The sequence below is a fragment of the Desmodus rotundus genome, chromosome 11 (genome assembly GCF_022682495.2).
Source record: "Desmodus rotundus isolate HL8 chromosome 11, HLdesRot8A.1, whole genome shotgun sequence".
NCBI lineage: Eukaryota > Metazoa > Chordata > Mammalia > Chiroptera > Phyllostomidae > Desmodus > Desmodus rotundus.
In genome coordinates this window covers 29,858,354-29,881,803 of record NC_071397.1, presented here as the reverse complement: position 1 = coordinate 29,881,803, position 23,450 = coordinate 29,858,354, and the positions used below count along the sequence as shown (strand labels likewise).

The 23,450-nt window shown below is 36.7% G+C and overlaps 1 protein-coding gene across 3 annotated transcripts in view; it reads right to left on the bottom strand.

Moving 5' to 3' along the window:
• The window catches only part of SMAP1 (small ArfGAP 1), a 141,817-nt gene that overhangs the window by 30,945 nt on the left and 87,422 nt on the right, over positions 1 to 23,450 (bottom strand). For all 3 annotated transcript variants that reach the window (XM_024576666.4, XM_053913582.2, XM_053913583.1), the window contains one exon: positions 264 to 354. In XM_024576666.4, the coding sequence (XP_024432434.2) occupies positions 264 to 354 (91 nt within the window). The remainder of the gene's footprint in view (positions 1 to 263; positions 355 to 23,450) is intronic.

Below are 23,450 nucleotides of genomic sequence, written 5' to 3'. Positions count from 1 at the left end.
GCCTTTGAAGATGACTTTGATATCTTTTCCTTCCCCAAGGAACTTATTACTTGGCTTTCAGTGAAGACAGTGCTGACAGAGACTAGCTCCCTTATTAAACACTTCCTTTTTTTGCAGGAACTAAGCAAAGTAATCATACCATTTTCAAATTCAGCTAGCAGATATCTTTTAGCATACTGACAATAAAGCCATTATCTTAATTTGAAGTAAAGGTTTCAATTGTTCTGTAACTCTCATGGTGACTGAGGCTTTTTATTACTTACCGAGTCCTAAAAGATCAACGGTGGGCTCTGCAGCTTTTTTAGGGCTGGTGCTTTTTTTAGGCTCTACTTGCTGATCTTCTTTCTTCTGCAGCTTTAAAGTAAATAATCAGTTTTATTAACTTTTCTCAAATAAACCAATCAAGACTTTAAAGCCCCAATTATACATAATTTTGATAAAGTTAGTGTAATGAAGCCTTAAACATTTATTATTGTATAAAAAACAAGTAAACATGATTACTGAGCTCACAGTGACAAACCTTACATATTAGGACCTAAAAATAGTGAATATATAAATTTAATCTTAATATAATTGTTCTTAACCATTTAATTCATTTCTGTGAAATTATACTTCAAGAACTATATTTGGTATTATTTGCTAGCCACTGTTAAGGTGCACCTATTAGCAGAGGGTAGGCAGGCCTTGCAGTTTTTAGGAGCACAGTTCACTCCCCTCACCTACACCGCTAACACGTAAGACAATACTGCACCAACAAAGCCTAATGAAATGTTATTGGATAATGTTTTCCCCAAGTCTACACTATCAGTTACATTTTAAATATAATATCCTTCTAGTTTTCAGGAGCCCAAGTCACAGTTACACATCCCAAACCATCTTTTTCTTTCTCATACAGACAAAAACTGCTGTATAAAAAAGGATTTTAAAAAAACCCATTATCTGTCCTGACTAATGTGGCTCAGTTGGTTGGACATCGTCCCCCTAAGGCTAAAGGTCACTGGTTCAGTTCCCAGTCAAGGTACATGCCTAGGTTGCAGATTTGGTCCCTGGTTTGGGCATGCGTGAGAGGCAGCCCAATCAATGTTTCTCTCTCACATTGATGTTTCTCTCCCCTTCTTTCTCCTTACCCACCCTCTCTAAAAATAAAAATAATTTAAAAATGTTAATATATATATACACATATATACACATATATATACATATATATACATATATATACATATATATATGGTTTTCAACTGAAAAACTTCTCTCTCCATAACCAAGAAAATAAAACATTCATTCACTCATTCCTTTCTCAAATGCACTGCTACAAGATAATTTATTCTATAACTACTTAAAGAATTATTTAGTTGAGTTCATTTTAAGCTATACAGATATATAATTTCTAAAAAACTATATCTACCCTTACTTGTTTTTAATCACTACTGTCTCCCTCAGAATTGTTTTAACCAATTAACCTACCATCACAGATATCAATTCTTTACTAACCTTCTGAAATACAAAATTATCAACCTGTAGCTATCATAATCCATTTCATATTCTTTTACTTTTCAACCTCCAGTATAGATAAGATTTACCTTGCTCAGCTAAATATTAAAGAAAGTATAGTTTATAATAACAACGTAAGTAATTCTTTTCAAATTAATACTAAACCCGCTAGATCTTCCTCCCTACACTTTTTTAAAAATTGGACTGGTTGTGTTAATACAAACACTCAAATCTGGACGATAATGAGGATTAAGTGGCCATGAGCTTGCCAACTTCAAATAACTCCTGGGCAGGATCCTAATAGCACCATGGGGCAAGTCTTCATTTGTCACATCCCTGCCTTTAATACTCTGGATATTAGGATTTAAGTGTGTTCTGTTTAGAGGCAACTTAAAATCTAATCAATGATTTAATTTAAAATTAGAAAACCTGAAAGCTGAAAATAAATTTAAATAAACCTGCTAAATGCATTCACTCTGCACATTAACTGAAGTTCAAATATATGCCAATTAAGGGTAGAATAACTAAAACTTATTTTCTGTCCCTCAAATTGGACTTTCTTTTTTGATATAATATTTCACTAAATCTTATTCCATGGAAAAAAAGAACCATGGGACAAAAACCAAACCGGTGAAGGAGTCCTTCCTATTCATTTTCTCTAGTCTAAGAATCTGGAATTTCTTTAGGTTAAAATGATTTCTTTTTTAAAAATTCAAATTCTGGCTTGAGTTATTTCCCCACCAAATTGGAACTACCTTTTTAAATACTTCGGAATATGAAATTACCCATTCGTTGTCTGAACAGAAGAGAACAAAGCCAAGTCCTCTAGCAATCCTGACTCCTGCCCTCAGAGCTACTGCATAGATAGTAGATATGCAGATAGGTGGATATGTAGAACTACTACATAGACAACCACACATCTATGTGTCCTAAGAGTTTCTCTTCTTCCTTAGATTTTAATTGCATCATAATTTAAAGAGCGGCTTATCAACCATCTCGCAGGACACTATGTAATAGAGAACACATATATAGTTGTGCAGGGTAAAGAGAAAATTGAAGGTGAGAATCAGGGAATAGCCTAAACAGAGTTTATCAAACTGCAGGTGTGCCCACCATTGTGTTTTGAAATCCATTTTATAGAATTTAATTTTGACATTAAAAAAATGAAACAGAACATAAATTAGAATGCACTGCACAAAGTAAAGTATTCGTGAATGGTTTGGCACATCTGTGTACACATGTGAGTGCATGTAAGCTGGACTGGATCATAATGTAAAACATATTTCTTACCAGAACATAGGTTAAGAAACTCTGCTCTAAAGGAAAGTCTGCTCCTTTGCTCCCACTTACATGAATGGGTCAACTTACATGAATGAGGAATATCTATGCCCTAAACCTTACCAACTACTCCAAAGAGAACTGCCTAGTCTAGATGGATTTCAGCATTTCAGACATGAATTGCCTACAGTTGGCAACTCATAGGTTTTCTCATAAACCACAAAAAAGCAAAACAGTTGATCACTCTAAGAACTGTCTTCTATCCCTTCATTCTCAAATCTCGCGAAGGCAGTACTGTGAACACATCGATGTGTGGAAGGAGGTATTTTTAGAGGTAACTCTTCTGTATCTACATAGTAGGGCAAGTGCTACCTTCTTGTATTAGTGGGAGCTACAAAGACTGAATTCAGATAATATTCTTCTTTGCTCAGAACTGTAAACATAAAAGTTGACCTTACTATTTTTATTTTTAAATGTATTAAGAGAAAACTCAAGGACAGATACACCAAAGCACCAAACCTTGTAAATGAGAAATCTTCCTGAAATTCTAACTAGTATACTACTTAAAATTTTAGAGCTAAATATCCATAGAAGGTATTAATTTTCTATACTATTTCTTTGAGTGACTTTATAGTAACAAATGAAAATTCTCATTCACACGTACAATTATTTTACAGATCTCTTTGTAAAATAAGAATTAAGTATTTATTTTTCTGGTGTCAGATGAGTATATCTAAAAATGTAGACTCAGGGATTATGAGTTTTCAAAAAACCTCTAAAACAATCCTTTAAATGTGCAATCCTCTAAAACAAAGATAAACTAAAAATATCTAGTTATTACGTGTTATTCCATTATAACTTGCATGTAAGCCTAATACTGTCACCAATAAATTTAGAGACAGAGCCTATTTCAAAAAGGTACTACTTCCAGCCATTACATCATGTCCACTGCTGCATTTGCCCAATGCTGCCATATTTTAACAGCTGACAAGACTCAGTTTTTAACTGAAGGAAGATTGTGGATAGCCTCAAATATTGGTCTATGAAGAGACAGTCAAACTAACAGATCTCCTTTCTTTACCACACTGCATAATCCAGCATTTCAAAAACATTTTAAATTATCAAAAATCAAACCTCAAGAAGTAAGATAGCAAGTATGGAATAGTTTTCTCCTTATCCCTCATTAACAATCCCTGTAGCAACAAGGCAATGTGATGGCCTTTAAATAGCCTGGATTTGCCAAGAAGGGAGAAGAAGCTCCTATAGGTACCCTGAAAACTGTCTCATGGCCAGTCTAAACGCTACTTAGTTTCTACAACAAAACATGTTTGTTGCTTTCTTTCTTTATTTATATAAAGAATTGATATATACATCACTAGATTAATGCCAGAGAAATACAGATAGATTCCCCAAACGAGTGGCAGTTAAGCAAACGGGTGTGTAACAGATAATGCCTTCCTGACAAGCTCTTCTAAAATGAAAAACATCTCACTGGCTGGTATGGCTGTTAGTTGGAGCATCATCCAGTAGACCAAAAGGTCAAGCATTTGATTCCCATTCAGGGTACATACCCAGGTTGCAGGTTCAATCCCAACCTGGGGAGTGTATAGGCAGCCAATGTTTCTCTCTCATATCTCATATCTCTCTCTCTCTACCTCTCTCCAAGCAAAACAATGAAAAAATGTCCTTGGGTGAGGATAAACATTTTTTGTAATTAAATGGAAAATCATACGTGATTTCTAACAGGCTTGCCTATAACACTATAAGATAAATGTTAAACAAAAGTATTCATATATAAACTATAACTTATACCCACGATTCCAACCAGTACGCCGCAGCACTCTGGTAAGCTGCAAGAATGTTTAAAACACGCAATACCTGACAACTTGGTCACGGGCACTGACCTCTTTTCCCCTTCAGGGGTGTTCAACCCGCTGCCCACGGGCCGCATGTGGCCCAGGATGGCTATGAATGTGGCCCAACACAAAATCGTAAATTTACTTAATACCATTTCTTTGCTCATCAGGTTTTGTTAGTGTTTGTGTATTTAATGTGTGGCCCAAGACAACTCTTCTTCTTCCAGTTAGGCCCAGACACACCAAAAGGTTGGACACTCCTGCTAGACTGTCAAAGTAAAAAATGGCAACAGCCAACACAACAGCCATCTGGTGTGAATGAATCAAAATTATACCTATTTTTTTGTCAGATCAGCAAAAAATATCTTTTTGGTGTGCCACAGAATTTTAGTAATTAGTTTATGTGTGCCATGAGATAAAAAAGGTTGAAAATTGCTGATTTATAACTCTGTTCAAAACCAGGTACATCTAGAGAAGATGGAGGTGTAGATAGATATACTTTGCCTCCTCATACAACCAAAAGAAGGGCAACAAATTTAAAAACAAAAAATAACCAGAACTGCCAAAAAATCAAACTGTATGGAAGTCCTACAACCAAGGAGTTAAAGAAGAAACATTCATCCAGACCAGTTGGAGGAGCGGAGACGGGCAGCTGGGGCAGAGAGGACTCATGGCAAGGCAGCGGCTGGCGGAGTGGGCGGTCCCACATTTGCAAGCAGATAAACTGGAACAACTGTGGAGTGACACAGACTACACAACCCAGGGTTCCAGTGCAGGGAAAAATAAAGCCTCAAAACCTGACTGTAAAAACCTGTGGGGATTGCGACGGCAGGATAAACTCCAAGCTTCACAAAGGAGTTTGTTGGAGAGACCCTAGAATATACACAAACCCACCTTCCCCAGAATCAGCACCAGAAGAACCCAATTTGCTTGTGGGTAGTGAGGGAAGTGACTGAAAGCCAGCCAAGAGCTGAGCAAGCAGCACTCTTCTCTCTCTCGGACCCCTCCCTCATAAACAGTGCCACACCACAGTGACATGGGTTGCCCGACCCTGGCAAATACCTAAGTCCCCACCCCTTACCATATATCAAGTGCACAGAGACAAAAAAATATGGCTCAAATGGAAGAACAGATCAACACCCAAATATAGAACATAGCAATGAAAAGATAGCCAACCTATCAGATGCAGAGTTCAAAACACTGGTAATCAGGATGCTCACAGAAATGGTTGAGTATGGTTGCAAAATAGAGGAAAAAGTGAAGGCTATGCAAAGTGAAATAAAGGAAAATGTACAGGGAACCAACAGTAAAGGGAAGGAAACCGGGACTCATCAACAACCTAAAGCAGAAGGAAGAAATAAACATTCAACAAGAACAGAATGAAAAAACAAGAATTCAAAAAGATGAAGAGAGGCTTAGGAACCTCCAGGACAACTGTAAATGTTCCAACATCTGAATCATAGGGGTGCCAGAGGGACAAGAGGAGAGCAAAAAACTAAAAACTTATTTGAACAAATAATGAAGGAGAACTTCCCCAATCTGGCAAAGGAAATAGACTTCTAGGAAGTCTAGGAAGCCCAGAGTTCCAGAGAAATTGGACCCAAGGAGGAACACACACCGAGACACATCATAATTCAGTTACCCAAGATGAAAGATAAGGAGAGAATCTTAAAAGCAGCAAGAGGAAAGGAGAGAGTTACCTACAAAGGAGTGCCCATGAGACTGTCAGCTGATTTCTCACAAGAAACCTTGCAGGCAAGAAGGGGCTGGAAAGAAGTATTCAATGTCATGAAGGGCAAGGACCACCATCCAAGATTACTCTATCCTGCAAAGCTATCATTTAGAATGGGAGAGCAGATAAAGTGATTCACAGATAAGGTAAAATTAAAGGAGTTCATCATCACCAAGCCCTTATTACATGAAATGTTAAAGGGACTTATTTAAGTAAAAGAAGATGATCAAAAATATGACCAGTAAAATGACAACAAACTCACAACTATTAACAACTGAACATAAAAAAACAAAACAAAAACAAAAACAAACTAAGCAAACAAGCATAACAGGAACAGAATCACAGAAATGGAGATCACATGGAGGGTTATCAGCAGGGAGGGGGAGGAGGGAGAATGGGTAAAAAGGTACAGGGAATAAGAAGCATAAATGGTAGGTACAAAATAGACAGGGTGAAGTTAAGAATAGTGTGGGAAATGGAAAAACCAAAGAACTTATACGTACAACCTGTGGACATGAACTGAGGCGGGAAATGCTAGTGAAAGGAAGGGTGCAGGGCGGAGGGTGTAGAAAAAATGGGACAACTGTAAGAGCATAATCAATAAAATATATTTTAAAATTTAAAAATAAAATAAAATAAATAAATAAAATCTATACCAGGGGCACCCAATCCCAAGGCCATGGACTAGTACCAGTCCACAGTCTGTTAGGAACTGGGTCACAAGTGAAGCTGGCCTGATGCCTGAGCTCCACCTCCTGTCCCCCAACACTCTCACCCCCATCTTCCATGAAACCAGTCCCTGGTGCCAAAAAGGTTGGGGACCCCATTGCATTATAGCATACATGTTCTGTTGTATGTTGCAAATGTTAATAATATAAAATTATTTAAGGTATTTGTCATATAGCTATGATGTAATAATAAGTAAAAAATATCTTAAAGCCAAATTTTAGAAAACGTAAGAAAAAAGTGCTATTATCTTGTCAGGATTTGGGGGCACGAATATAATAAAGTGTGGTAACACTGTAACAAAAAAGAATGCCTTTGATGGTGTCATTAGTAGACTGGGTAAGGCTGAGGAAAAAATCTCTGAGCTTAAGGATATATTAATAGAAATTTCCAAAATGGAAAAACAAAAATCTGAAAAAAAAAAAGAACAACAGATTATCTGAGTGGGACAACTACAAAAGGTGTAACATATGAGTGTGGAAACAACAGAAGAAGAAAGACAAAAGAAAAGATGAAATATCTGAAGCTATAATGGCTGAGAAGTTTTCCAAATTAATGTTCGACACCAAATCAGAGATCCACAGAGCTCAGAAAATACCAAGCAGGATAAACGCTAAAAATGAAACGAAACAAAAAAACCTATACCTAGTCTTATCATTTTTAAACTACAGAAAATAAGGAAAAAATCCTGAAAGAAGCAAAAGCGGGAAAAAACCTACAGTGGAACAAATATATAAGAAATTATACTAAACTTCTTAGAAACTATGCAAGCAAGAAAACACACGAGCATTTCAAACTTCAAATCGTTGAAAGAAAAAACCCACTAACATAGAATTCTGTGTTCTGTGAAATTATCTTTCAAAAGTGATGGAGAAATAAAGACTTACTCAGGCTAATAAAAATTTGAGGGAACCTGTTATCAGTAGATTTGCCTTGCAAGAAATGTTAAAGAAGTTCTTCAGAGTGAAGGAAAATGGTACAGGTCAGAAACTCAGAACTAAATAAACGAAGTGTAAGAGCAAAAAATTATAAACATTTGAGACTTTAATATTACTATTTATAATTTAACTTTCTTCCCTTTTTCTTTACTATGCTCAGAAGCTGATGGTTTTATGTCATCGTATCATCAGTTACTACGACCAAAACACAGCATTAGCAAGCATATTTGTGTAGTACTACCTAATGTCAGCGTGTTTGATCAGACACCTTACACTGTCTCAAGATTTCTTTTATGGCCAGGTTAGGAACTCTCTAGAAACCACAGCAACTTACTACTAGATCACAAGAAAGCTAGTAGAGAATTTCATCCTTTCACCGCTTGCTTGAAGATGAGGGATTAAGTCTATAGTGGAGACAGAAGTTCAGTGGCAGAAACTACTCAATTCTCAAACACAGAGGATGCTTTCTCTAATGCTCTTGGTTTTAATAAAGTAAAATATCTAAAAATGAAATAATATCACTGTTAATAAAGAACAGAACTAATACTTTATAGCCAATTTATTTCAGATGTTATTTTATAGTTATCAATGAGATAGCATTTGATACTTAGCATGTATAAATTCGATATATTCTAATAACACTGTAATCCACCCCCAGATGTAATTTAATGTTACCACAACCAAAATAACCACAATAACAACTTCCATTTATAGAGTTCACATGCACTAAACCATGTTTTTATTTTTTACTTTTATTATTTAGTAATAATCTAAGACATTGGCATGTAAGAATTTGGAGACTATGCTCTTTGAGTGAAAAGTGGTGTACTGTTACTAGTTACTAACTACTACCACTACAGCCTCTACTATAAACACTACTGTCATTGAACTCCTCGCCAGGGCCACTATCTTCCAATGCAACGTAGTCTCCTCTTCTCCTAAGAAGGGAAACTCTCTCTTTAGCACTTAAATGTGGCTACTTTAGCATAATACCATGCTATTTTTCAACACTTTACTTCCAGCTTTATATCTTCTTTTTAAACTAGGGAAAGATAGGTAACTTCAAGCTCCTATCTTCTAGTTCTGCCAGAAAAATACAAGGCCCTCAGCTTAGTGATGTTCGATAGGGAGAAGCACGAGGAAAAACTTTCAAGGCACCTGTAACACATTATCAAAGTTATCAGCTATTTTACCAACAACCAATAGATTGCCCTGTATGAAAAATTACTGTTACTGTTCAAGTTCCAAAGTCAGAAAAAAATAAATGAAAACTGCAAAGTATTTCCTGCAGGGTTTGGGTAAGCACAAAAGCCAACTGATAAAGAAGACTGCATCCATCATCAGACATACACATTCACTGCTTGTTCCAGCCGCAGCGTAACCAACAGAAGACAACTACTAAAAACAAGTTATCGCTGGCAGAGATTCAAGTCAGGAGCTGTGGGGATTTGAGTCCTGACACCACTTACAGACTGTATAATCACACTCAGCTCCCATTTCTTCCTCTGAAGAATAAGGGGTTGGAAAGACTGCTTACATCCTTACCAGCTCTAACACATTAAGAGAACGCAAATAAAATCTCCACGTGGGCCCTCAATATCTCCCCCTCTATAAAAATGCCTGTGTGCCTATGGGTACTATTGGGCTCCAACTACGGCTAGTGTACACATTTCCATAGTCTATCCGTTACTGTGCCAGAATCTTTAGTGCAAGAACACACCTTTTTAAATGGCAAAGCCTGTAGACATTTTAAGATACATCATCAAAAGACATAAATTACTTTCACTATCAGTATTCTATTAACTAATCCTCTTAGAACTGCAAAGATTTATTAAGAATTCATCCACCAGGACTTTTATGCTATAATATCAAGATATTACTTTTTAAACATATCTTCTATATTTTGGCTAAATACTTCCCAGTATTATAAAAGTGGTTTTATATCTTTTCCTTACTTAAAAAAAATTCCTAAGGTAGGTTATTACAAGTATCAGCTGGAGGAAAAAATATCCTGAACACTAGTAGGCTGTATGTCCCACTGCAGGCTCAGTGGTTGCGTTACTTGTTTTAACCCTCCTAAGGATTATTCAACACCTCTGCCCTCTGTCCACTCAAGACTCACTCTATAAAGAAAATTCCCAGTGAGCTGTTTGCATTACAAATGAAGGAAAGAGTCAAGAACTGAACTTTTCTCTTAGTCTTTTTTTAAGCAATATAAATGGCCTTTACTTATTTTTTGGTGCTTCCAGTTTGTTTGTTTATGCTTCATGGTTGTTCAAGTACAGTTGTCTCCATTTCCCCCCGACCCCAGCCATCCCCACCTCCCACCCTTGATCCTACCCTGTTTTGGTCTTCAGTAGCAAATACCCTTCAGCAATTGCCTTCACTCCTCTAAATTTGTCAGTCTTCATGTTCAACTTTCCCAACAGCACAAAAAGGACCATTTTTGCCAAAAACCATTTTACACAAGGATTGCTTACTCCACTGATAGTCTTTTATTCAGCAACTAATCCTCTATGCGCTCAGCACTATTCTAGGCACTGATATTCTACCATGGCATTTGAGGGAAGTGGAGAGGAGATGGAGAGGGGAAAAAAAACGAACAATCACAAATGAACCAGTAGTGTTAAGTGACACAGAATAAATTAGAAAAGGACGTTGTAATCAAGAATGACTAGGAGCTAGCTATTTTGTATTCAGTGTTCAGGGCAGACCTCTCTCTAAGGTGTTATTTAAATTAAAACCTGAATGACAAGAAGGCCCCCCTGGGAAGATGGGGAAAAGCATCTTAGGCAGAGCAAGCAGTGCAAAGGTCTTGAGGTCATGATGAGTCTGATTTATTCTGGGAACACCAAAAAGGGATGGCTGGAGCACAATAAATAAGAGAGCGTGGAAAGAGATAAAGTCAGAAATATAGACAGGGGCATAAGACTTCACTGTATAAGGCTTTAAAATAAAAAGTGTAAAGATGTCATTCTAAGTGCAATGGTAAGTCACTGGATGGTGTCAAACAAGCAAGTAACAATCTGAATTACTTTTAAAAAGACAAATTAGGAAAATGTTTAGGAGGCTATTGCAGAGGTCCAGGAAAGCGATACTGGTGTAAACTGTGCTGCTATGAACATTGGGGTGCATAGGTTCTTTTGGAAAGGAGCTACTATAAAAGACACAAGGACAAAGTCAAGGGGGAGGGTAGAGGTGGGGGAGGGAGGTGGGACTGGTGGGGGTGGGGTGGAGGGATGGGGAGAAAATGTAGACAATTGTAACCGAAAGAGATGCTGGTGGTTTGATCTACAATGGTAACAGCAGACAAAGAAAGGTATAGTTACTAGGATATTTACTGACGGAAGTGATGTATCAAAGGTGGTGAGGGAAAGAAGTAAGTAAGTTAAAAATCTTAGTTAAGATTTTTGCCTTAACCAACTCGGTGAGCTGACTAGTGATGTGGTTTCTTGAGATGGGGGAGGCAGCAGACAGAGAAAGATAAAGAATTCTGTCTTGGCCATTTTCAGTTTAAGACATCTGTTACATGGAGATGACAAGAAGCTGCTGAATACACAAGACTAGAGTTCTGAGGCTCGGTCAAGTTTAGAGATACAGATTTGGGAGCCATCACCATGTTCTTGATAATTAAAGCTATAAAACTAGTTGAGGGCATTTAGGCAGAGAGAATACAAAACAAAGGAGCTCAGCATTGAACTGGGGACTATATTTTGGTGTCTTGCAGAGGAAATGAAGTCAACAAAGGACACTAAGAAGGAAAAGGCAATGCAGTGAGAATAAAACCAGGAGAATGGCTGCCCTGACCAGTGTGGCTCAGTTAGCTGAGCATCGTCCTGCAAAGCAAAAGGATGTTGGTTCTGTTCTGTCAGGCACATGCTTGGGTTGCAGGTTACGTCCCGGTCAGGGTGCAGACCAGAGGCAACCAGTTGATGTTTCTCTATCACATCAATATTTCTCTCCTTTTCTTTCTCCTTACCTTCCCCTTTCTCTAAAATTAAATATGTAAAATCTTTTTTAAAAAAGAAAATACTATGCTTAAAAAAACAAACAGGAGAATGGGTTCATGGAAACCAAGACAAGAAAGAGCTTTAAGAAAAAGGGAGTTACCATCTGTACGGAAAATTGATGAGAAGGTAAGAACAGAAAAATCTACTGAATTTGGTAACACGGAGATAACTGGTGACCTTGATTTGAGGAGTGTCAGGAGAAAGATGCAAACACAAACTGGAGTAGAATGCAAGGAGAAGAAAACCTCCATAAGAAAATGTATACAATGACCAAAGACGATCCTTTCAAAAAGGGTGGCAGCTAGAGGTGATAATAATTGGAGGCAAAAGATATGGTAGAAAGGAAAAAAAAACTGAGAAAGCAAGGGAGAGGAGTAAATGAAGAATGAAGTTGTGAGGTAAGACACCCAGAGCCCAGCTGGAGCAGCTGAGGAGCCCCTGACCATTTCATCAAGAGGAAAGGTCGGGCAGAGATGCAGGCTATTTTGGTGGTGGAAAAGCAAGGGGGTTCCTGTATGACTGAAATTTTCTCAATCAACTATGAAGCAAAAACATTACTGAAATGAGGTGTGTAATGTGTTTATAGAGAGAAGAGAAAGCAATAAATAACTCTTTGGAAAACTAAATACGAAACATACTAGGAAAGATGGAAAGTGTAAATCAGGACTTCAAGGCAACATTCAATAACCATTTGAGATTTGCAGCTATGAACTGGAAGTGAAACCAGTCAGCAGACAGTTTCTGCTTAAATGAGGGCATGGGATAGGGCAATAATTGGATTGAATCGGTACCTGCCAGACAGGAGACCCAGAGGGAAATGAAGTCAACAAAGGATACTTAGAAGGAAAAGGCAATGAGGGAAAATAGAGTAATCACAAGGAAGGAGATTGTGGAATTTAAGTCAGGAGGACTATTTAAATCATTCTACTCTGAGGCACACAGGTCACATCAGCAACTATCAAATCCTCACTTGACAGTGGCACTGCGTGTAATTAGAGCAGTTTTCCAACATTATCTACTTAAAACCTGTTCCTATCATGGTGACTCAGCTGCAGTGACTAGATAGTAAACTTCTTCAGTAAGGACTTCCTACATACAATGACTAGTACGCATGTTAAAACATCACGAAAGAGGAACACATGAAAGTATCACTGAAACATCAACTAACTGTAAACCAGATGAAACAGAAAACAAAATACACATACATCTGGGAATACAACTTTCTCCTTTCCTCTCTTCAAGGAATGCCTGAGGGATTACCATGGGCCAAGAACAGTGAATAACTAAGGTTAAGGGACTTACATAATAAAGCCTCAGGCTCCTGCTTGCAGGGTCTGACTAGTTTTTAGGGAATAAAGGACAGAGGGAGGGCTTAAAGAGAGAACATAGGCAGCAGACAAAATGCTCCTCTCTTCTCTGTTCTTCATCTTTCTCCCAGATTATGAGCTCCTAGAGGAAACATTTTTTCTGATGTCATCTTTAAGTCCCTGATGTCAGACTAAGACTCATCACATAAAAGATGCTCAATAAATGCATACTGAAAATACAACATCTGTGCAAAGATACAGAAAATTGATGGTCCTGGAGAAAGCTAGTGCAGATGGGGCCAAAACACCTTTGTTCCTGGATGCTCTTGGAAATGAACTGTATCAGGTAGGCCTAACCTGTCAGGTTGCCACAGGAAAACAAGGAAACAGTATCAAGATCAGGTTCACAAGAGAAAATCACAATGAATTCACTTGATTAGACTATAAACTCTCAAGGTCAGGAATTTCTGGCAGATTTGTTTACTGTAGAATCCCAAGAGCCTATCAGAGTATCTGTCACATATCAGGTACTTGTTATACATTTGTTGAATAATGTGGGTGTGTCTTCAGGATTAGGCAGACAAAGTGACCCATCCAATATGCTTATAAACTATGAATTTGAATTACCATCTTAAAATTAAGTTTTAATCATAAACACTGAGATCTTTCTGGTCCCAAAGTCCATATTCTTTTCTACTACACCATGTGGCCATTATTTAGCATAGATAGTATGTTGAGTCACTCTTGAAACACTTGTAATAGAAAACTTGACCCAAAGATATAAATAGCTTATTACTTTCCAGTGGGTATTAGTTGTTTATTAATCCATAGCACACAGTTTTAAGAAAATAACAAAGACCCCACTCGTGAATTCCTTTTTAGAAAGACATGCTCTGGCCCTGGCTAAAATGTCATTCTTCAAGTCTTCTTTTTCCTTTGTAAGACGACTACATTAAAACTATCATGGTTATGTGAGAATTAATTAGCACACATAAAACGCTTAGCACAATGCAGGGCACATAGCAGAAATTTATTTAATCCTTGACTTTCTTCCTTCTTCCTTTCTCCACTTTTGGCTATAATAGTAACACAGCAAGAGGCTACAGAGCATACATTTTGAATACAGAACATTCCCATTCAAATCTTGGCTTGGCTACTAAAAAGCTGTGTGACCACGAATAAATTAGCAAACCTGTGTCTCTCAGGCTCTCACCAGCACGTGAGGGTAACAGTATCAACCTTGTGGAACTGTTGTGAGGACTACAAAATTATATATATATATATATATATAATTATAATAATTATATATATATATATATATATATATATATATATATATAAAGGGTTTAGAACAATGCACGGCATAAGTTAAACATCAAGTAAGCAGTTACTATTTTTATTACCTTCAACGACCCATCAAATCTAATTACTGACCTTCCACTTCGACTGCAACATTCTTAAGCACAGGCTTTAACTTAGTGAAACTACCTTTCATCACAGCATTTACTGAGGAAAATACTTTTCTTATTTTCTACTGAAGGAAATATCTAATCTACTGTGAGAGACTGTAAAGGTTGTGTGCTTACTGAACAAAAGTTTTCCTTTCTTTCATTAAATAGAAATGAAAGCTTTGCACATAAAATAATTGGATTTCTTTCCTTTTTATTGCCTGACTTGCAATAAAGCTTTAAATGATTGCAAAAACATTTAGAAATTCCCTGAAGGAAAAAAAATGTTGCAATTTACTACAAAGTATAATAGAACCTGAAATATGGTTTTCTGCCACAACTTACACACTCTTTATCACTACAGATACTTTAAGAATGGACAAGTATTAAAAAGCTGTTACAACTCCAGGTGGTTCCTTCTTCTTTTAGGGTTGAGGGCATTTTAGTATACAATTATTTCACTAGCAAAGTACAGTTAGTATCATCTTATTATTGTTTTCTATAAGATAATAATTCTTATTTTAGCTACTCAATTCTTTCTTTTTTAAACTAGGTAAAACAGAAGAAAATAAACCTTGTTGGCCGAAAGAACTTTTATGTAGTAGTCACAATTATTTCAAGCTAATTATTTACTTATTTAAAGATAAATGCGCAACTGCCAAGATATTCTTCTTTAAAAAAAAAAATCTTTGTCCAAGAATACATTCATTGATTCTAAAGACAGGAAGAGAGAAAGAGAAGCATCAGTGTCAGAGAGAAACACTGGCTGGTTACCTGCTGCACGCGTCCCCAGCGGGGACCAAATCTGCAACCTATAGAGTTATGCACCCTGACTGGGGATTGAACCCACAACCCTTTGTTGCACAGGACAACACTCCAACCACCTGAGCCACACTGGCTAATACTTGCCAGAATTTTCTGTATATTTAATTAGCACCAATTAATAAAAATATTAGTTTCTATACCCACTAGATTCTTTTTTAAATGACAATACCAAGTTTTTTGTGAAAATGCAAAGCAACTGTAACTATCATATAATATTGAAGAAAATATAAATTGGTAGAATCACTTTGGAAAACTCTCTGGCAGAAAACTAAAGCTGGACATATATATTCCCTGTGACACAGCATTTCTACTTTTAGGTCCATACCCAATAACCGATGTGTATGTGTTTATCAAAAGACATGTACAACAATGTTCACAGCAGCTTTACTCATCAAAGCGCTAAATCAAAAACTACCTGTGTCAACCACCAGCCGAATGGAAAAATTAAGTACAGCACACGTAAACAACACAGTCACACTTAACAATAAGGAAAAAACACCCCAGAACATGGATGACACAATGATTAGCAAAAGAAACCAGACACAGAATAGCAAGTGCTATATGATTTCATTTACATAAAATTAAAAGCAGATAAAATCTGAATAGTGATTTTCTGTGGGAGAGTGTTGAACAAAAAGACCAAGACAGTGAGAGGTGCTAAGTAATGTGTTAAATAGTTATCTGTGCACTGGTTACACAAGTGTATAAATTTACAAAAATTCATTGAGCTATAAACTTAAGATCTGTATGTTATAATTTAATAAAAAGGTTAAGATGAAAAGAACTAATTTAACTTCCAAAATAAAATCTCTGTGAAGTTAGAAAATGTCACTTTCAGATAAATATATGCTCAGAATATACTAATTACAAAAGTTTTTAAAACTCCCTTTATTTTCTCTTTAAAAAATAAGACATTTGGAAACAGAACATCCCAACAGCAATTTCAAGTGCTACCTAGAGTGACATCTTGTAACACTGGTTTTACTGAGAAAAAGGATAAAGTCAAACTTCATACTCTTAAAGGACTAAATCCAGAAGCTATTGAATGATTACTCCCTTGAACTACAGTTAGTAATTGTATTGATTAGCTCACTCATATGTGATTGTTTAGCCTATTTATAAAGAAGACAGTCTGAAGATTTAAATGCTTATTTAAGGATTCTTCCACTGTGGTGAAAAGCTGGCTTCCAAATAATGCCTACTTATAAGAAATTAACCTAATTCATTCTGTATAATTAAGTGAAAAGAATTAACAAAAATATCTACTAGACTGTCCCAGACAAAAATTCTACTGGCTAAAAATTACTTTTAATAATACATAAATTTCCACAGTTTTTCTCTAGTCTCTGTACCAAGACATACCACAGCCATTAACATCAAATCGAACAGTTTTCTTCTCCCTTTCTCCTCTTTACAAAGCTCATAACATCAATTTAGACTGTTTTCTTACATTTTACTGTATATAAAAGTGATATGAAAATCTATGACAATATCTCTATGCAAATATCTCATATCTCAAGTATAAGAGAGATTGTCAAATTTCTATTTGGTGTGTACCTTAGCTCAAGTTCATTTAATCAAAGAAAGATATTCTTTAGTTTTGTTGTTACCACTTATACTATAGCCAATACAACCTGGAAATAAAAAGACAACCCCAAATATACCATAGTAGTGAAAGTTTCAATCCAGGTTGAGGAATGCCAGCATTCCATGAGGAGAGTCTTCTACCACAGATCTAGTGTCCTTCCACCCAGCTCATCTTCCTTCTCTGAAAGAGGGTTAGGAAGCCAAGAAGGAAGAAAGAGAATATTGGGGAAAGCAGGTCTGATACACAAACCTCACCACCTCAACATCTTACCCCAAAACCAAGAGTATCTCCTGGATACCAATTCTGAAAAGAAATCTCTGTTATAATCTTCCTGTTTTGTTCGCAAATACAATTGTATGTGGCAAAACAGTGTAATATGAAAACCACAATAATAGGGTTATATTATAAATAAGATCTGGTATACCCTATCAATGTTTAATGTACTGGCTTACTTAAAAAATAGGATTTAGAAAGGGGGAAATGTGAAAGTATTGGAGAAAGAGAAACGGAAAGAAACACATGCTACCTGTGGTTCTTGAGCAGCAGGTTGCAAATCTGACAAAGTCAGTTTTTGGTGACACATTTTTCAACTAAGAAAACAGTAAACTATTGAGTTCGAAATTGAAATCCACAATTAGTTCTTGATTTGCTGTCACCAGTAACAACTTTTTAATATAAAATGACAAGTATGAGAGTCAAGAACTTAAATTTCAGAAACAATATATTGCATACGGACTGAATGCATATGAGCACACCTAAAATGTATAATATAATGACGAAACACTCTTTTCCATGAAAAGGAAACAGGGCTTCCTAGTAAAATAGGCGACGACAGTTCTGGAGTAGGCAAGGTACAAGATGAGCTTAAAAATAATTAGCATATCCAATATCAAGGGAATTATCATACTACTGCCGCTTCCCCACAAAAAGACTCAGAAGCCAACCTAAAGAGCTTACCATCGAAGGAGAGTAACTGCAATAAACAGAAGCGCACCATATATATTTAAACTGATGAATACATAATGAGACAAAAAGCCCTAAGTAGACACAACTGGAGGATGCTAATGAATCAACTCATTATTCTGAAAACTGGTAAATTAAAGGAAAGTATCAATCTGCCTCTCATATATGAATTATACTACCAAGTAACCACAACTAGTAGAAATTTCAACTACTAAATGCAAAGGAAACAACAGAATTAGAATATCACCATTCTGCAGCCCCTGATGAATTGCTGGAAAAGGTATTGAGGTAAATGGGCTAAAATGTCAAGGAGAGAAACAGCCAGACATTTGGTGCCTACTGATGGAAAACTAGTAACACCGCAGACTAGCTTAAAATAAAAAACGGGAACCCAATAAACTAAGTCTTTACAGGAAATACAAAGGACAAAGAACTATGGAGATACAAATCAGCAAAACTGACATCACAGGAAAGAAAAGGACTCTTTTCCCACAAGTATATTAAAAGAAAAAAAAAGAGTGAAGAAGGAATTTCTAGGTTAAAAAGCTCAAAAGATACCAACCTGATCTGCCTTTTGATGCAAACTAAGAAACTGGCTTCTGTGAGATAACCGAAAATCTGAAAACTTTATATGATATTTGATGAGGAATAAGAAATGACTGTTTTGATCGGAGATCCAAGATGGCAGCACAGTAGGTGGAAGCCATACTAACCACCTCTCAGGACCAAACTGGACCTACAATTAAATTACAAAAACATCATCCTGAATAAACAACTGAGCACTAGCCGGAAAGAAGCCTTATAATCGAAGACAGGAAGAATAAAGCACCTCACCACCACAAGACTGGTAGGAAATGTGAAGGAGTTGCAAAAGGGCTGGCTGGGCTCCCACGGGTGGGGGTTTCCTCCTGAGAAGTGTGGGGTCTAAACACCAAGCTGGGCTCCCCAGGCCAGAGCACCAGAAGCAGGAAAAGAACCCAAATAACTTCCAGCTGCGAAAAGCAGCGGGGGTTTCTGTCCACCAGAGAGAGACGCAGAGAGCCTCTTAAAGGGCCACCACACTAAATACCATTTTCAGCCAATTACCCTGGGCTCCAGCAGAAGGACTAGAGGCGCTTGAGGAGAGTCTGAGGTTGATGGCTCTGGGGAGAAACTGAAAGAACAGCCACCAGGATCTCTGTGCTGAGTCACTCCCCATACTGCATAAGCCATCTTTCTCAGGCGAGCACTCCCCTCCAAGTGGCATCTGCCTGGGAAAAAGCAATAGCCCCGCCCTCTGGACTCCCTCTCATCTCTCTCAGTGGAGATTAAGCTGGCTGCTCAGGAGGACAGCTGGAGGCTCTTTAAGTGATGAGGCCTAACAGAAAGCCTGCAGGTCAAAGTGGACCTCTGGAGCTTTGGACTTTAGCAGACCACCCCCCAAGGCCGGTGCTAGTAAAAGCCAGATTTGGTGCACAGTCTCATGCTTTCTGCACACACAAAGGCCCAGCAGAAGGAGCCAAAAGCTGTGGATCAATGATAGCTCCAAAAAGGTTGCCCAGAGCCAGTCGCAGGCAATGTATAACAAAAGTCTGCCCTAGAATCTTTGCTGGTCTACCTAACACATAGAAAGAAATACAAAGTGGCGGCCAAAATGCGAAGACAAAAAAACAGGCCCCAAATGAAAGAACAAGAAAGTTCTCCAGAAGAACACTAAATGAAATAGAGGTAAACAATTTATCAGACAAAGAATTTAGAGTAATGATTATAAGAACACTCAACAGCATGAAAAAAGACATAACCCTCCCAAAAAGAACAGTCAGAAGTAAGGACTATAATATCTGAAATAAATAATACACAGGAAAGAATAAATAGTAGGGTAGATGAAGCAGAAGATCAAATCAGCGATTTGGAAGACAAGGTAAAAAAACAAAACAAACCCACCCAATCAGAGCAGCAGAAAGAAAAAGGAATTTTTTTAAAATGAGGAGAGTTTAAGAAATTTTTGAAACAACAAGGGTTCAAAAACCCATTTGGAGAAATAATGCCCAAAAGCTTAAACACACAAGTCCAGGAAGCACAGGGAGTCACAAACAAGATCGACCCAAAGGTCCACACCACACACATCATAATTAAAATGGCAAAGCTTAGAGACAAAAAGAGACTCTTAAAAGCTGCAAGAGAAAAGCAGTTAGTTACAGACAAGGGATCTCCAATTACACTGTCATTTGATTTCTCAAAAGAAACATTTCAGGCCAGGAGGAAGTGGCATTCGATTTTCAAGGTGATGGAAAACAAGGACTTACAACCAAGGCTACTTTATCCATCAAGGCTATTAAAATTAAAGGAGAAAAAACAAGCCCAGCTTCTCAGGCAAGAAAAGGCTAAAAGAATTTGTTAACATCAAACCACTGCACCAAATCTGAAAGGTCTTGCTTTAAGAAAAAGAATAAGAAAAAGAGAAAGAAAAAACAGGAAAACAGTTAAAAATTAAAATGGCAATAAACATACATCTATGAACAATCACTTCAAATGTAAATGGCTTAAATGCTTCAATCAGAAGATATAGGGTAGCTGAATGGGTAAGAAAACAAGACCCACATACATGCTGCCACCAAGAGACTCATCTCAGATCAAAAGATACACACAGGATAAAAGTAAAGGGATGGAAAAAGATATTTCATGCAAACTGAAAGAAAAAAAAAGCTGGGATAGCAGTACCTATATCCAACAAAATAGACTTTAAAATTAAGGCTATAGTTAGAGACAAAGAAAGACACTACGTAATGATAAAGGGACAATCCAACAAGAGGATGTAACCCTAGTAAACATTTATGCCCCAACATAGGGGCACCTATATACGTAAAGCAAATCTCCATGGTAATAAAGGGAGAGATCGACAGCAATAAAGAGAGCAAATCCAGTCACAGTAGAGGATTTTAACAACCCATTGACTTCAATGGACAGATCCGCCAGGCAGAAAATCACCAGGACAGTGGGCCTAAATGACACACTAAATCAAATGGATGTAATCAGTATCTTCAGAGCACTTCACCCCAAAGGAGCAGAATATATATTCTTTTCAAGTGGACAAGAATGTTAGGACACAAACAAGTCTCAATAAATTAAAGAATACTGAAATTATATCATGCATCTTCTCTGGCCACAATGCCATGAAAATAGAAATCCACCACAAGAAGAACACAATACACAAAGACATGGAGGCAAAGTAACAGGTTATTAAACAATGAATGTATTAACAATGAAATCAAGGAAGAAACCAGAAGATACCTTGAAACAAATAAAAATGAGAACACAACAACTGAAAATCTGCAGGACACAGAGAAAGCAATCCTAAGGGGGAAATTTATAGCATTACAGACCTATCTAAAGAAACAAGAAAAAGCTCAAAAAAACAATCTAACTTGACACTTAAGGAACTTGCAGAAGAACAACAATGTCCAAAGTGATTAGAAGGAAGTACTAAAGATCAGAACAGAAGTGAACAAAACAATCTAAAAAGTAGCACAAAAGATCAATGATTCCAAAACAATGGAATGATTTCAATGTTCTTTGAAAAGATAAACAAGATTGGCAAACCTTCAACCAAACTCATCAAGAACAAATTTTAGAAAACCCAAATAAATAAAACCAGAAATGAAAGAGGAAAAATAATAACTGACTCCAAGAAATACAAAGAATTGTAAGAAAATATTACGATCAACTATATGCCAACAAATTGGACAACCTTGACGAAATGGACAAATTCCTAGAAACATACAATCTTCCAAAACTAAATCAGGAAGAATCAGAGAATCAGAAGAGACAGATTATGCCAAATGAGACTGAAGTGGTAATCAAAAAACTCCCAACAAACCAAAGCCCTGAACTGGATGGCTTCACAGGTGAATTTTCCCAAACATTCTTGGAAAAACTAACACATATCCTTCTCAAGATATTTCAAAAAATTCAAGAGGAGGGAAAGCTCCTAAGTTCATTTTACAAGGTCAGCATTCTCCAAATTCAAAAACCAGATAAAGACACCACAAAAAAAGAAAATTACAGACCAAAATCCCTGAAGAACACTGATGCTAAAACCTCAAAAAATATTAACAAACCAAATAAGGCAATACATCAAAAAGATCATACAACATGATCAAGTGGGATTTATTCTGAGGGTGCAAGGTTGGTACAACATTCACAAATTGATATATCTGATGATGGTACACATAAACAAAATGAAGGATAAAAAAACAAGATCATATAAATATATGTAGAAAAAGCATTTGATAAAATCAAACACCCATTTACGATTAAAATTTTCAGCAAAATGGGAAGAGGAAACATACCTAAACATAATAAAGGCCATATATGACAAACCCCTGCTAGCATCATACTCAATGGACAAAACCTACAAGCTTTCTGCAAAAATTTGGAAACAAGACAAGGATGTCTGCCACAGTACGAGAAGTCCTAGCCATAATAATCAGACAAGAAGAAATAATAAAAGGCCAAATTGAAAAGGAAGAAGTAAAACTGTCTTTATTTGCAGATGATGTGATCTGTACATACAGAACGCTAAAGATTCCACCAAGAAACAACTAGACCTGATGAATGAATTCAGTGAAGTAGCATGGTACAAAATTAATATCCAGAAATCATTTTCATTTTGATACACCAGAAATGAACTATCACAAAGGGAAATTAAGAAAGCAATCCCATTCAGAATTGCTTCACAAAAAATTAAATACCTACAAATAAATCTAACCAAGGATGTAAAAGGCCTGTATTCAGAAAACTGTAAGACAGTGAAGAAAGAAATTGAAGAAGACACAAGTGGAAGTACTTACCATATTCACAAAAAGGAAGAATTAGCATCATTAATATGTCCATACTACCCAAAGCAATCTATAGATTCAATTAAGTTCCTATCAAGATATTATGACATATTTCACAGATCTAGACCAAATATTTCAACAACTTATATGGAACCACAAAAGGCCCCACATACCAACAATAATCTTGAGACAAAAAAGAAACAAAGTTTGAGGAATCATGCTACCTATACCAAACTATACTACAGGGATAGTAATCAAACAGCATGGTACTGGCATGAAAACAAAAACATAGATCAATGTGACAGAATAGAGGGCCAAGAAATAAACCCATGCCTTCATAGTCTATTAATATTTGACAGAGGAAGCAAGCACATACGATGGTCTACTGATAGTTTATCTAGTAAATGATGTTGGGAAAGTTGGACAGATATGTACAGAAAAATGAAAGCAGACCACCTTCTTAAACCATAC